Genomic DNA, 14,532 nt, shown 5'->3' with positions numbered 1-14,532 from the left:
TGATTTGAGCTCCCAAATTATTCGATCAGTACTGGTAAAATGGATTTCTAAGGCAAAACCCTTGCAGCACAGCCTCCAGGGACTCTCACCACGCTGCTGTTTGCTTCCTGACCATCTGGATCCACTGCAGACACCACCCCGGCTCCTGTGTCAGAGCCCAGGCTCTGCCTGGGGTGGGATTCCCCATCCCACCTCCCTGGGTCCTTCAGGTGCTGCAGGGCTGGACTCTGCACTCCAGATTCCAAACGTTATTATTTCTATAAAGACAAAATGCCTACTTTTAAACCTAAACCCTCTCTCTGTTAGCCTAGTCCCCTTGGGACCACTTGGTTACATGTGCTAAGCTTTTCCAGCATAACAGCTGGAATAATGGCTCAAAATTATTATTTCTGGTTATATCAACACTTGATACAGATCAGAGACAATGAAAGCTTAATGCATTTGCCCAGAATCTTTAAAGCTTCAGCCTATGTCTGTGCTTTTTCTTATGTAACACCTTATGCCTGGGACCTAGTGGATATTATCAGCATATGCTTTGGCACACTGAAATTTATTATTTTGGCAGCTCTTCCTTGGTCTGCTTCCAATGTGCTGTATGCCAATAAATCAGGTTTTTTTCAACTTTTTGCATCTGGTTCAGTCCATCCGTGTCTGTTGTCATGTGTCGTCGTCCCCCACTACCTCGTTTTCTCTGTGTATAGGGCAATATCTTTTAGCACTCAAGTGCTCTGATCCAAACCTTTTACAGCAAGTATGGACTATCAGTGTCTTCCAAAAAGGCAAGTCACACAGCAGGTCCCTGGGAACAGGTGAGCTGGGAGGAGGACCCACGTTTGCACTGCCTTCCTGCTGTGTTTGCTTCAGCCATGCAGGAGACTATGGCCTGAGTGAGGCACTTCAAGGCTTTAAGTTCTTCAAAGGCAGCCAGATTTCAAAAAGCCATAAAGGGGTGTCACAACTCCCATGAGGGATTTAGGAAGTCAGCTCCCATTGAGAAGTGTGAGGGCCTGGATGGGGCTGTGTTTTTGGCCCTTGCCTTTCCCATGGCAGAAGTGACTGCTTCATTTTGAGCACTGTTGTTTCCTAGTCCCTGTTGTACCTTCCTGGGGAATAAACACTTTCTGCCACAGAGGATTTTTCTATTTATTGGTTTCTCTTGTTGTTATCTCTTCTCCCTTTGCTAACTTTTGCGCTACAAGGGCAGAGGACTGTGCTCGTAGAGCCCCAGACCCTAAATAACCCAACTGCCCTGGCAGTGTGCACGTTGCCAGCCTGGAGGCAGGCTGGGCACCGTCTGGTTGGGCTGGCACAGTGCCATGAGCTCTGCTGTCCAAATCCCATCCCACCAAGGTGAACCCCAGGATGAGCTTTAGCCCAGTGGGGTTTTTCCCTCTGATCGCCATAAGGTCTTCCATGTGGCTCTTCCAATTACCATAAGCCCTAGGGCTGCCATTCAGCCATACGAGCTCCATCTGATGTGGCTCCTGCTATGGGAAGACTGCTTTGGTGGTCCTCCGTGGAGCCCGCAGGCATGTTTAACTGCTAGGAAAGGCTCACGGTCCTAACAAGAAGCCCGAAATAGGTGAGAATGGAAGCTGTTTTGTTGCCCTCCAGCATTTGCTGGCATCTTTGTGACACATCCTGCTCCTCTACATCACCATAACTTCCTTCACTGGCTGCAGACTCACCATTTGCCATCGTCTTTGGGCACATAGACTCCAAATATATACGTGCCCTTGTTCATTATTTGCTTGATATATTTTCACTCACTGAAGTCATCTTTCAACTCAAAAAGAGAGTATGTGTGTGGCTTTCCTTCATCAGATATGCTGTTGTCTATTGAAGTCATAAGCTATCCAAAATGTGTCCTGGAGATGACTAGTATTTCTGGAGCAGACTGGCTGGGGGATACCACTTGCGCCTATTTTACACATAAAAATATGTATTCAACAGAGAGGTGAATTTTACTGAAATAAATGTAAGAATGCAACTGTAACCGGACGGAAGGCTCCCGTAAAACACCGTGTAAAAATATTTCTAAACTTGCAAGTGCTACATGGGGAGATTCATTTTATTGTTTATATTTTTGTCTGCCAGTCATGAGTGTTTTGGCTTCAAGGAGGACGGGCAACTGTGCCTGTTTTTGAAGAAACCCTGCTTTTGAAAGACGTCAGAGAAGAAACATGAAAGCAAGCAAGTCTTGCAAAACAGCTTCTTTGAGATAACGTTGCCAAGGCAAAAGCTGCTGAAGGTTGATTTGTCTGAGGGATGCATGGCTTCAGAGAAGTTTGTCCTTCATGAATCATCCATCCCCTGTCGCTTTGCCAGTGGCAAGGATTGAAGCATCTATAATAGAGGTTTCTGCTCAGCTGCTCTGAAGCACTTAAACCAGACAGTATTTATCTGGATGCTCCAAGGGCAGTCAGGTGTGCCCCAGGGAGGCAGTGCTGAGGATACGTAACACAGCCTTTAAAATAAAAGCCATTCTTGACAGTTGAAAAAAAAACCTGGCTAGGCAAACGTGTCTTCAATTAAACAGCACAAGGAGCACTTGTTAGGGCTTGGGTCTGAGCTTCATCTGAGCACTGAGGAAGCACAGGAGTGGCCTGGGCCACTGGTGGCTGAGTCCCCAGCTGCATTAGCAAAACAGTTACACTCATACAAAATCAGAGAAATGCCCTGGAGAATCAGAGCTTTTTTCAGTAAATGTAACTGTATGAAATCTGTAAGTAACCAAATAGGTTCAAACCTCCTTGGGTTTTGCCAGCAACAAGCTCAGTGATGTGTCAGTCAATGTCAATAACATTCAAAATGTTATTGAGAATAAATAGCAATGAAGCAAAAGGCAATGTCTGCTCTTGGATGATAAAATTTAAAGAAAATAGCTAAAGTGCCCAATCTGACTGTTGGCAGATCATTGATTTTCTGGGCTGATGTAAAGCCAATGATCCTGAAGAACAGAGATAAACAGACAGATGTTTCAGGTTTTGTGTCATACCCAGACTGTTCTATGAGTAAACTCATAATATGTTTATCTCAGGAAAGTTGCCAAAAATCACTAGTTTCTTGAGTATGTGTATAACTTGCATGCAAATCACCCTTCCCAGCAAAGGCTAAAGCTGCAGAGGCAGTTTGATTAAACAATCGATTGTATCTGTATGAGCCAAAGGAACCATAGCTGTGAAAAGAAGTTTGTTTCAACACGTTCAATATTTGATATTCCTTCTCTATAACCAGTGCCAAATGGCAGATGTATTTAGATTCTCAATTAGGTAATCATGGCAGCTCTGTCAAAGAAAATCGCCTACCTTCAACACAGTATTGTGCCATCTTGCTTTTTAGCTCTTGTAGATCTTGACATTTTATTTTGATCGTAATGATGATTATCTCCAGCTACAATCTGTCTTTTCATAGTAAACATTTCAAAATGTTTTTGTTGAAGCAGACATTTAATTTGTACAATTTTGAAACCTCTTGAAGATTACATATTTGAAGCCATATATTCAAGTCAAAGAAATTATGAAATAATAGCAAGTAAAAGAGTGAGGAAACTCCTCAGCTATACTCTTCAAATCTGCATTCTGTAGTACAGAATGTAGTTACAAGATTCAGATACTGCCTTTATAATAGATTCTTCACCACTATAAAATTAGGCCACAATATGTTGTAGATTAGTCTGGTGCTTAGGACATCTTAGTCTTGTTGTCTACAGTTGTTTAGTGCCCTATGAGTGATTCAGTATGTTACTGAAGGAAGAGAAAGAGACATGTGAACTTAAATTTAGTGCTACCCAAAACAGAGTTATGAAGTGTTAGGCTCTGAAAATATTCTTTATGCTTCATGCAAAGGCTCAATCAGTTTAGCCAAATTATTGCTTAACTACCATTTAACCATTCAAACTTCTTCTAAATAAAAGCAGGAGGTGGATCTTCTGTCTTTGGCTTTTGTTTGCTGATTATCAGTCTTGCGTTTAAAACTCACCACACTAGTCAAAGAGGAAAAAATTGCCCTAACTGTTTTAATGAAGTTACGGATTTGCCTCATCCTGACCCATGCACTTCTTCTGAAGTCATGTACAGCAAAGGAAAGAGGACAGTTGTTCTTCAGGACAGAAGCAAATGTCAGCTGTTGCTGAGGGATCCCTGATGAAATTTCGTGGACTTCTGTGGGGTCAGCTCTCCATTTACAGACTTCTTTCTTTCATTTTTTTAACATCCTGCTGACAAGCATTGGTTGGTTTCTCACATCACCTTCTATACAATGTCATTCAAAGCCCCATCCAGGCTCTAGGTCATTTCAGCATGCAGAATTATCTTACATATCTTCCTTTAATTGTTTCCTTCTCCTCAGCCTTGAATCATATACTCAGGAAAAAATTAGTTGTGCTGATTGTCATATGTTGTTTAAATAGTCATTGTGATATGATTAGAGGTCACAGTTAACAAAGTCTAATGCTCCTTGCACCCCAGAGTTCTACTTTCCAAACCAGAAAATAGCCTAAGTCTGCCACTTCTGTCACTGCAGCCACAGCCACCCTATGGGTGGTCCAGGCTGTCCAAATTGCAGCGCATTTTATCCATTTCTGACATCACTAATTAAAAAAAAAAAAAGGCATGGAAAATCTGCAGTGTAGCAACTTCTCTGGGATTATCAGACATGCGTAAGTGAGGTAAGATACAAGTACAATCCCTTCTTCAATGAAATGCTATAGTAGTTATTGGAATCCCTTTAGAAAGCATTGATGGTTGTGCAGAATTTGATCTGACAAAAGGAGGATAGAGCCTCAATCATCTGAAGTGGTAACATCCTGAAAATATCAGATGAATTAATCTTCTTAACACATCTCATCTCAAGGATTTTGCCTCATGTAGTCAAGGGCTTGCTATAATTAAAGCTAACTTAAGAAACAGATGAAACAGATTCCACGAAATAATGTAGTAGAGATTGTAATAAGGACTTTCTCCTCTTGAATTAATGTACATCCCATTACTGTTCTTCTAAATGTTATCATATGGTACTTCCCCTCCCTCTGAGTCCCATTAGTCCTGCAGACACTTCCTAACTACATGAACATGTTATTGATGATGATCAGGACCCATGTGGTGATGATTGTTTTTGTCCCAAACAAATGAGAACAGCAGATACTTAGAAAATAAAGTCAACTTCTTCACAGTTGGGCTTCACTGTATATTAAATGGCCAATTCAAACTGTATCTGAAAATCCATCTGAGGATTTTTACTGACTTCTGATATATGTCCAAACCAGTTTTCTCATTCCTATATTTTGGTGTAATCTCCAGATGAATTACATGCTGGCAAATAGAAATTTATTGTTTTCTATGCTGACCAAGAAAATGAGCTGAAATTCTTTCCAGTGGAAGAGGACACAAAGCTGGCTTCCTGTTTTATGAAAGTCAAATTTTTTAAAATTTATTTTGTTAATTACACACCAAGCATAGAGCTTTTTGAGAAAGATGTATTTTATGAAGAAAGAGAGAATCAAAATGCTGCAAACCAGTGCAGTGTATTGATTAGTGTCCTTAGCTAGAGAGGAGAGCCAGAGTCAGATCCCTGCTGCTATTGAATGGTACACTTGCGTCTCAGTCTCCCATGTGGGAGGCAGGGAGCAGAGGAAAGAAAGAAGAGGAAAAGGAAAGGGAAATAGATAGCTTTATATAGCTGAAGAAATTTTCATTGAACTAACATGTGCCTTCAACAAATGTTTGCTTTTGCGTTTTCCTGGATTTTCTCTGTCCCACTCAGTCTCAGGAAGTCACTGATCTTCCATGCAGAGGCGAGGACATGAGCAGGGAGCAAGTATGGGAAGCGTTGGGCAGGATGGGGAGAAGCCACAGGGAATGGGATCAGGGCAAAGACAGGACTGTATTGATGTGTTTGTCAGTAGAGACTTACCAAAACCAAACTAACTTTGCTTAAAAGATAAGGAGGAAGAACAGAGTTACCAGGCAAACTGAGAACTCTGATACAACAGCTGCTGCATTTAGCATCATGTTCTTTATGTGTCTTGATCAAATATGTAAAGTTTCAACATTTAATCTGAAGAGCTAGAGGTTTTTAATAGTTTCCTCTTCTACTGCATGAAGTAAACAAGCAAAACCATAAATGAAACTTAAGGCACTTTCCATTTCTTCATTGTTTCAGATGATGGAAAACTGTCCTTTGATGAATTCAAAGCTTACTTTGCTGACGGAGTTCTGAGTGGAGAAGAACTGCATGAACTTTTTCACACCATTGATACACACAATACTGAGTAAGTGTCCCCTTCATACAATTACAGTGCTTCTCTCTGTACCTGAGAATGGAAAAAAGACATCAGGCTGATTTTAGAAAACAAGAAAACAAGGCTAAGAAGAAAGCTGCTTCAGGGAAGCTAGGCTGTGTCATATGGCTCTAAACTGTACAAGTGAAGTGTTTCTAAGCTTTGTAGAAATACCTGCATGTTCCAATAAATGTGATTTGGGCACTGAGAATACAGGGTGGAAACTGGATGCCTTCTGTGTTCCCCACCCATGATAGTAAGGAAAAGGAGCTGTGGCTTCCTTCAGGCTTAAGTATGAGTTCCTCGGTTCTTGATCCTGCTTCGCTGATTCATTACGTGAGATGAATACTTGGACCAGATGTTGAGCAGGGAAAAAAATAAATGAAGAAATCATATGTAGTAAAGAGCAGAAGAAGCCATCCTGTCTGGTGCTGGCATGGTAATTGTGTTGGTGCTCTCACTTAGGCTGTTTGGATATCCCCATTACGGTTGGGCTTAACAAGGCCACAGGGAAATGAGCTGACAGGAACTTCATGAAGTTCAACAAGGAGAACTGCAAAGTCCTGCACCTGGGGAGGAGCAACCCCATGCACCAATATATGCTGGAAAGCAGCTTGGCAGAAAAGGACATGGGGTGGACACCAAGTTGAACATGAGCTAACAATATGCCCTTGCAGCAAAGAAGGCAAATGGTATTCTGGGCTGCATTAGACAAAGTATTGCCAGCAGGTCAAGGGAGGTGATCCTTCCCCTCTACTCAGCACTGGTGAGGCCACACCTGGAGTGCTGGGTCCAGTTCTGGGCTCCTCAGTATGAGAGAGGCATGACATACTGGAGAGAATCCAATGAAGGGCCACAAAGATAATTAAGGGACTGGTGCACCTCACATAAGAGGAAAGGCTGCGAGAGCTGGGACTGTTCAGCCTGGAGAAGAGAAGGCTCAGGGGGACCTCATCAACGTATATAATTACCTCAAAGGAAGATGCAAAGAGGAAGGAGCCAGGCTCTTTTCAGTGGTGCCCAGTGACAGGACCAGAGGCAATGGGCACAAACCCAAACACAGGAGGTTCCCTCTGAACATCAGGAAACACTTTTTTACTGTAAGGGTGACCAGGTACTAGCACAGGCTGCCCACAGAGATTGTGGAGTCTCCATCCTTGGAGATATTCAAAAGCCGTCTGGATATGGTCCTGGGCAACTGGCTGTAGATGGCCCAGCTTGAGCAGGGGGGTTGGACCAGATGACTTCTAGAGGTCCATTCCAACCTCATCCATCCTATGATTTTATGACTGAAGAGGATGAATTTCCTTTTTATTTGCATTCTGGCCGTCAGCAGTTATTCACAGCAGGTCTCCCATTTACTGTTAATTAGGAGTGTGTTACTAAGCTAGGGGATTTTAAATCGGACCATTCCTGTGATAGAGAAGGTCCTGAGGAGAGGCCGTTTATTGCTTTTGCTAAGAGGTTATGAAGACATCATGTAGTAATCATGGTGTGGGTTGTAGTTCTGGTTGCAAAGAGTGAGTACACAATAAGTCAGTATTGCTTTTCTCAGCTGCATACAGTGGACCAACAAGTATTAAGATGCTATCACAGCCCTGCTTCCTATGTTTACTGTAAGAAAAGGTGGGAGCAGTGTAACAGGACCTTATCTCATCCAATGCCGAACTCCACTGTGTCTCTGGGTTTTTTACCTTCCACTGGGAAACAAAACCAACAGGCTGTGATTTTGTAATTCATCTACTTTGTGAACATCCAGACACTAACAGTGAGATATTAGTAGCCTTGTTCCTCAGACACATGAATTTGGCAATCACCTTAATACTTTAGGACTTGCACATCACCCCAGGTAGCTCCAGACAGGCCTTTCCCCTTGGCCAGTTCTTCCTGACAGTGACTCTCGTATGGCTTTTTCCCTTTGGATGTCTGTGTCACAGCATTGTGCCTCTCCTTGTTCCCCTCTTTCTCAGCTTCTGCCAGTCCTCCTCTGCAAATACCCAATTGCCATGACAGTTGTGTATCACTAGCCCCAAATGCCAACCCACCCAAGGCCCATCACCCTGGTGGTCTGTCAATGACCAGGTGTGATGCTGGCCATTGACATGACAACTACCCTTGCAGCAGAAGGCCTAGAAGTCCAGTTGAGGGCTTTTTTGGGAACCATCTCAAAGCTCATTCTTCTGAAGAAGCCTCACTGAAGGCCTCGTCCATTTTTTCCACCATTATGAGCTAGTCTAATGAATATATTCTCTCTCCTTACAAATTTTGCATCCCTCCAGTCTAGATGGAATTATTAAACCACTTCACCTTTTCCAGAAAGTATGAAGAAGCAAATCAATTGAAGTCTGAAATCTGATCAATATTGTACAAGTGTATGCTAGGGAACATGTATCTCAATTTATGATCTGTTATGAATAACGTCCAGGAAGATAAACATCAAAATTTGAAAAAAGTTTCTAGGTTTTCATTAGCCAATATACAAATCTTTTTTGTAAAAAATCAAGTTAAATGAATTCAGATATTAACTATTCAAAGTGTTGCTTATTTCAAGCCATTTAAATATACAGTCTATATGCAGAACCACATTTCTTTGCTGTCTTAAGAGCTTGGTTGCTTTTTTATAAACATGCATGACGTACTGTTCATGAGCATTATTGTCTGTGTGATTATATGGAGCCATGAAATGCCTACAGTTAGGAATCCTCTTTTAGATCTGTTCTCTGCAGTCCTAAAAGCACTTACATAGGCACCTAATTCATACAAACAGAGGAATATATCCCCTAGGAGTAAATGCCTAAATAACTCTGTGGATTTGTTTTTTAGCTCTGATCTTACTTATGTTTCAGGCATAACCTCCCCAGAATCATGAGATTTAAGCCAGCACAAAATGGAAGTATGGAATTGGACTCCTAATCCCAAGGCCATCCTAAAGCATCCAGTAAACTATCCTGTGTTGAAAACTCTTGGTACTAGGATGCAACAAAGACAGAGAAACAGGTTTCCCAGATGTATCATTCTCCTTAACAGACAACACAGGAGAAGCAGCAATATAAACATGTTATCTCTTATCATAAGAAGAGAAGGCTGTCATTATTTCCCTAACTTCCCATATTTCCCTAATTTGTCAAAAGTACTTATGTGCTATAAATTCAAAGCAGCAGGTTGCAGAAATACTGCTAAATAAATAGGTACTGTGTACAGAAGAAATAAGTGTAACATTTTAATTTTCTCAGGTTTCTTAAAATCAGCGGCAAAGACTGAGAAACAAATATGATCTTCAACAAATACAATGCATGCAGTCTACCTAATCCTAGCAAAATGAATCACATGCTTCTTAGAACACCATGGGAATTTGCTTAGCAGATTAAGGGCCTTCACGCAAATTTTTAACCCAGAGCCAAAGACTCATTTCAGAGCCAAAGACTCATTCATACAGCTTTGGACTTCCGCATGTGTACCACATATCTGCATGAGAATGGTTTTATTTTAACATGATTCCATTTGTCTGCATTTGTCAGGGAGCATCCTGATAAGGGCAAATATCCTCAATGACTATGTAAGATTTCTAAGAAAAAAAATAGATGTTCTACATCTATATTTCCTTTCTTTTTATTTGTAAAGCTTTTTTTTAATTTGTAAAATATTTTTATCTGTAAATTTTTTATTATTTGTAAACCTCTTTCTCTTTAGCAGAGAATATTTGGACCTGAAAAATATATAGAAAAGTGAGAATAACATTACGTTTTTCCTCCTGGGAGTTAGGCATACCTGAAGAATAGGTGCGACTTTGTGGAATGCTACAGGTATTAGCTGAGAACAGGTAATGAAACTGGCACAGCAGCCATCTGAGAGAGAGATCATTCTCACTGTCCAAGAAAAGCCTGGCAAAAAGCAGGGCACAAAAGTCACAGAGAATACGTACTGTGAAGGATCATATTTTCATGTATTTCAGGGAATTGAACAGGTGGAAGACTAAGGAAACCTACTAAATTACCTTTTCCAACCAGAAGAAAAGGTGCTGTCTATTGACTGGTTAACACTTGTTATAGAGTAGAACCTAGATTAAATAATACGAAAACATGCTTAAAGCTTAGATTTAAAACAGCAACAAGAAGCTTTTTGAGTATGATTTTTCATGAAGTCTTTAACTGATAAAAGGCTTAGTGCCTGAATTTGCAGCTGAAAAGTATTCTACACTGCTTGATCTTTAACAGAGGCAAATACATTTTAAAGGCTTTCCCTTAGCACTTTTGAAATCATTTGAGAACCCTGTCATCAGGCAGGCAGCAAGATGGAGCATGCCAAATATCAGATGGATATAGCAAAGAGAGACAGCTTGGACAGTATAATAGAAATTCCTTGTTAGTATAGCTTTCCAGCAAAAATCTCATGAAGCAGATATAATGAGGAGGCAAAATCTTTACTCACTGGCATTTGCTGAAAAGGGCAGATTATGTAAAATGTCTCAAATTAACCAGCTGGGTAACAAAGTAGCAAAATGTTCATTGAACCTTGGAAAGTTTTGTAATGTAAGCTTTAGGAGAACCATGTACGTATCAAACAATCCCCAAGCCACCTATTTTGTGATGTTTTCACTTGCAAATTACCCAAGGGAATGAAATGAAAATCATGGTTTGTGCCTGTAATTCCCAAGTAGTTTATGGCTGGTTTTTAGTAGGGGAGGGTGAGAAATTCTACTCAGTTGTATATCTAGTAGGAGAAGATTTGCACAGATTATTTTGTTTCTCTTATCCAGTTAAAATACAGACTCTGTCAAACTCTGGGCAAATCATTTATCTTCTCTCTGCTTCACTTTACTATTTACAAAATGCAGACTCTAGCTCCCTATGCCAGAAATATTTTGTAAGCATTGAGATTATGCAGTGAATTACACTACACGTAAATGTGTAGGACAGATGGCTAGGGAAGCATGTCATGATCCACTAGATCATTTCTTGGAGTATCTCAAGATTTTATACCCAGCTTGTCACAAGAGCAGACTTTGGGTGGTTTCCACCTGCATTAAATCTTTTAGCTCTGCCAGCATTCAAAACCTCACTGTCTGTGTGCATGAGTCCCTGTACTTCAAAGCCTGAAGATAAAAAAGAAGAGGTGGCCTTGGGGTGATATCCATGGGCCACAAGCTCAGGAAATCTGAATTCCCTTCTCAGCTCTGCTGCAGCAATCTTTCAAAAAATGTTCAAAGCGTAAAAGACTTACACTGGCTTAACACTTTTAAGGGAATTAAATTAACCAGGTATTAAAAACCCCTGTTACACGAGTCCTAATGTCAGTCTTGTTGAAGAGAGATGTAGAAGATTATTGACTTTTAAAGAGACCAAGCCAAGCTAATGTAACATACCTGTTACAAAGCAGATAGGCTATGGGAGACTGCTAAAATGAGCAATTACTATTTTCAATGTGATAGCAGGGCAAATAATAGGAGGTTTAACTTCCCAGTAATTAAGGTTGTGTCTGCCTAACTACGATCTCTGCACCTTGCCATGTGGTGCAGACAGGTGTTATCTTTTTACAAAGTAAAAGAGCCGTCAGTTGGTACTGCAGTGACCATAATCACCAGGAAAAAAGATGAGTAGGAATTAGTTACCACTGCATAAAGTTTCCAAGAGATAGGTTGAATAGGAGTTCATTATGCCAGGATGAATTTATATTTACAATTTGTCTAGACCCTAAAGTACAGGTTATTCATTCAGGGCAGATCATTGCTTTTACTGAAAATTTGCATTAGCTAAGGATCTTTCCTCAGTACATCATTTGGACATATATTTTGCAATTTATGAATGTATTTATGTGTAGACTGGCTATTTTTTTCTTTCTATTTCATAAAATTTACATTACCTTTTTATAACATTCTAAATATTAAATAAATACCAGTAAAGACATGCCATGCAAATTGATTTTTAACTTACATTCCTTTTTCCTTTTGATACAGACAGAAAAAAATGTATAAGTTAATATATACCAGGTACAACATAGATTAATAATGATGCTATCACTATCTAGACAATCAAATTAGGTGAAGTAGTGTGTCCATGCAAAAAGGAAGTTATTTTTTTCCCGTATTTTAGTACTGCTACAATGTTTTACCTTTCTTGAAGGTGTTTTAATACAAGAATTATATTTGTAAGAACTAGCAATCAAAAAAATAAATTGTAAACAATTAAATTTGTGGCGGGGTCTTCCTTCCACTGAACCATAAGCCAATACAATAATTCGTTTATAGGCCAACTAGTAGATACATAGAGTTACACAGAAATTCCCCCCATGGGCATACTAGCTTATACCTGTTCACAAGGCCTTAACATAAGTTGTTTTTTTCTTAAAAGCCTCCTATGATCACAAAGAAACAAGAGGACACTGGACCAATGGGCCACTGTGGTGACCCAGTGAATGCCAGTCTCCTGTTTGTTAATGAAGGCAGGGAGATAATACCAAGAATTAATTCAAACATTAAATTTTAACATTCTTCAGTAAAACAAGCAACTTCTGATTATTCAGAGATAGTGTGCTTCAAAAGCTACATAAAGAGCCAGTAGAATGCTTTGATTAGCCCATACAACTAGCATTCCTGACATGTAATTAGCACAAGACGACTGCTTTAGGGGGGTAGCAGTTAACTATTCTTCCTTAAATGCAGTTTCCAGTATTGTCATTACTTCAGATTGAAGCTGGAAGCCAATTAGGCATTTGACTTCCACTGAAAGTCACTTCTATTTGTGCTTTCCAGGATCTCATGAAACCTTTGGGCAATGCCTATTCAATCACATGCCATGAAATAGTATAAAGAAGCTGTTACGGAGGGTCCCCACTCATATGCCCTCACTCTGTCAGTGTAAGAAAAGGCTTTGCGTTGATGCAGCAGTGATTAGGTCTGGGCTGTTACAGCCAGGTCTCCAGGTTCTCATTTCCTAGCATGCACTTAGCACTTGCATCTACTGCAAAGCAGTGTCTTGTATTTAAAGACCCTTAAAAAAAAATGAAAGTATAGGCAAGAAATCAAGAGCAGTGATTATTAAAGACTTAAGCTTCAATCTAGAGTTGTATAATGATTCTTCTCCCTTTATTCATAACAGTTTAAGAGTTTTGCAGGTAGCCCAGAAATAAGTACACTATAAGCATCTGGGCAACATCTTAAGCTCTGTTGAAGGTATCAGGAGGCCAAGGTAGATCCCCACAGTGTGTTGAGTAGGAGTCAAGCCACCACAGTACAAGTTAGATCAACACGAGGGCATGGCTGTGAGCAGGGAAGGAGCAAGAGGAAGAGCTCATCTTTGCCTCCTGATTTGACACATATTTGACATGACATCTATGTTATACCTCTGTAATGTCACAGTTGGGAGCTTGTCAGTGCTTGTCCTGAGACCTCAAAAAACCTCAAGGCACTCTACTTGAAAGCTGAGTTACCCTTTGCAGAGGAGTTTTGTGAGGGTGAAGGATACCCAATGTGGTTCCTCACCCCTCTCTCCCCCCACAACCTCAGCTCCAAGCTACACAGTGCTCAGTGAGGCTCTGCAGGGCTGATGGGAGCAATGGGAAGGGTGTTGGAGGCAAATGCAGGTGCTGCAAAGGCACCAGAAGTCTTTCCCAGTGCTGACAAGGAGGGTGACAACACACACTTCATGGAGGACATGGTCTGCAGGTCATAGCTGAAGTAATTTTGAAGCTGAAGACTCACATGCCCTGCTGTCTTGGACCAAGTGAACATGAAACACTCATTTTGGTTGTGTAGCAATTTGTACTATCATGGCACAAGTGTAAATCAATACACACAGCTCAAGGCAAAGGCTGTCAGGGACTGATGCTCAAAGCCACCTGAAGATAGAAGTGAGCTGGTGATGTTAACTACAAGAAAAGTTTTGTGTTTTCAAAAAGTGCAGACTTTTACAAAGGCAATATCTGAGAAGTTTAAGGCTGAGAAGAGTGGAGTTGTCTTGCAACCTTAAGCATTGTATTTCTTAACATATTCTCCTAAGAACTATTTTTAGGAGCAGATTGGAACACAAGAATATTTTACAGATTAAATACGAAGAAGAATCATGGAATGTGACTAGCTTTGCTGACTTTCCACTTGAAAAATATTGAAGAATTTTTTGGTGTTATTTCCGTTCCTATTTCATTTCTTGGCCTTTTTGAATCACTAAATCATAATGTATACACCAAATCCAAATCTGAAGATCTTCTTCCTCCCATATTTGCATCTAATCAGGAACAAAAGTCATATTTTTATTGTA

At 40.4% G+C, this 14,532-nt stretch overlaps 1 protein-coding gene across 1 annotated transcript in view; it reads left to right on the top strand.

Moving 5' to 3' along the window:
- Positions 1 to 4,656: 4,656 nt before the first annotated feature.
- NECAB1 (N-terminal EF-hand calcium binding protein 1) overlaps positions 4,657 to 14,532 on the top strand; it is a 56,042-nt gene continuing 46,166 nt past the window's right edge. Inside the window, exons 1-2 of the mRNA XM_050915670.1 lie at positions 4,657 to 4,660; positions 6,163 to 6,271. Of these exons, the coding sequence (XP_050771627.1) occupies positions 4,657 to 4,660; positions 6,163 to 6,271 (113 nt within the window). The remainder of the gene's footprint in view (positions 4,661 to 6,162; positions 6,272 to 14,532) is intronic.

Source organism: Gymnogyps californianus, chromosome 2 (assembly GCF_018139145.2).
Source record: "Gymnogyps californianus isolate 813 chromosome 2, ASM1813914v2, whole genome shotgun sequence".
NCBI classification, from domain to species: domain Eukaryota; kingdom Metazoa; phylum Chordata; class Aves; order Accipitriformes; family Cathartidae; genus Gymnogyps; species Gymnogyps californianus.
The sequence above is the reverse complement of the archived record's forward strand: the minus strand, read 5'-3'. Positions and strand labels throughout refer to the sequence as shown.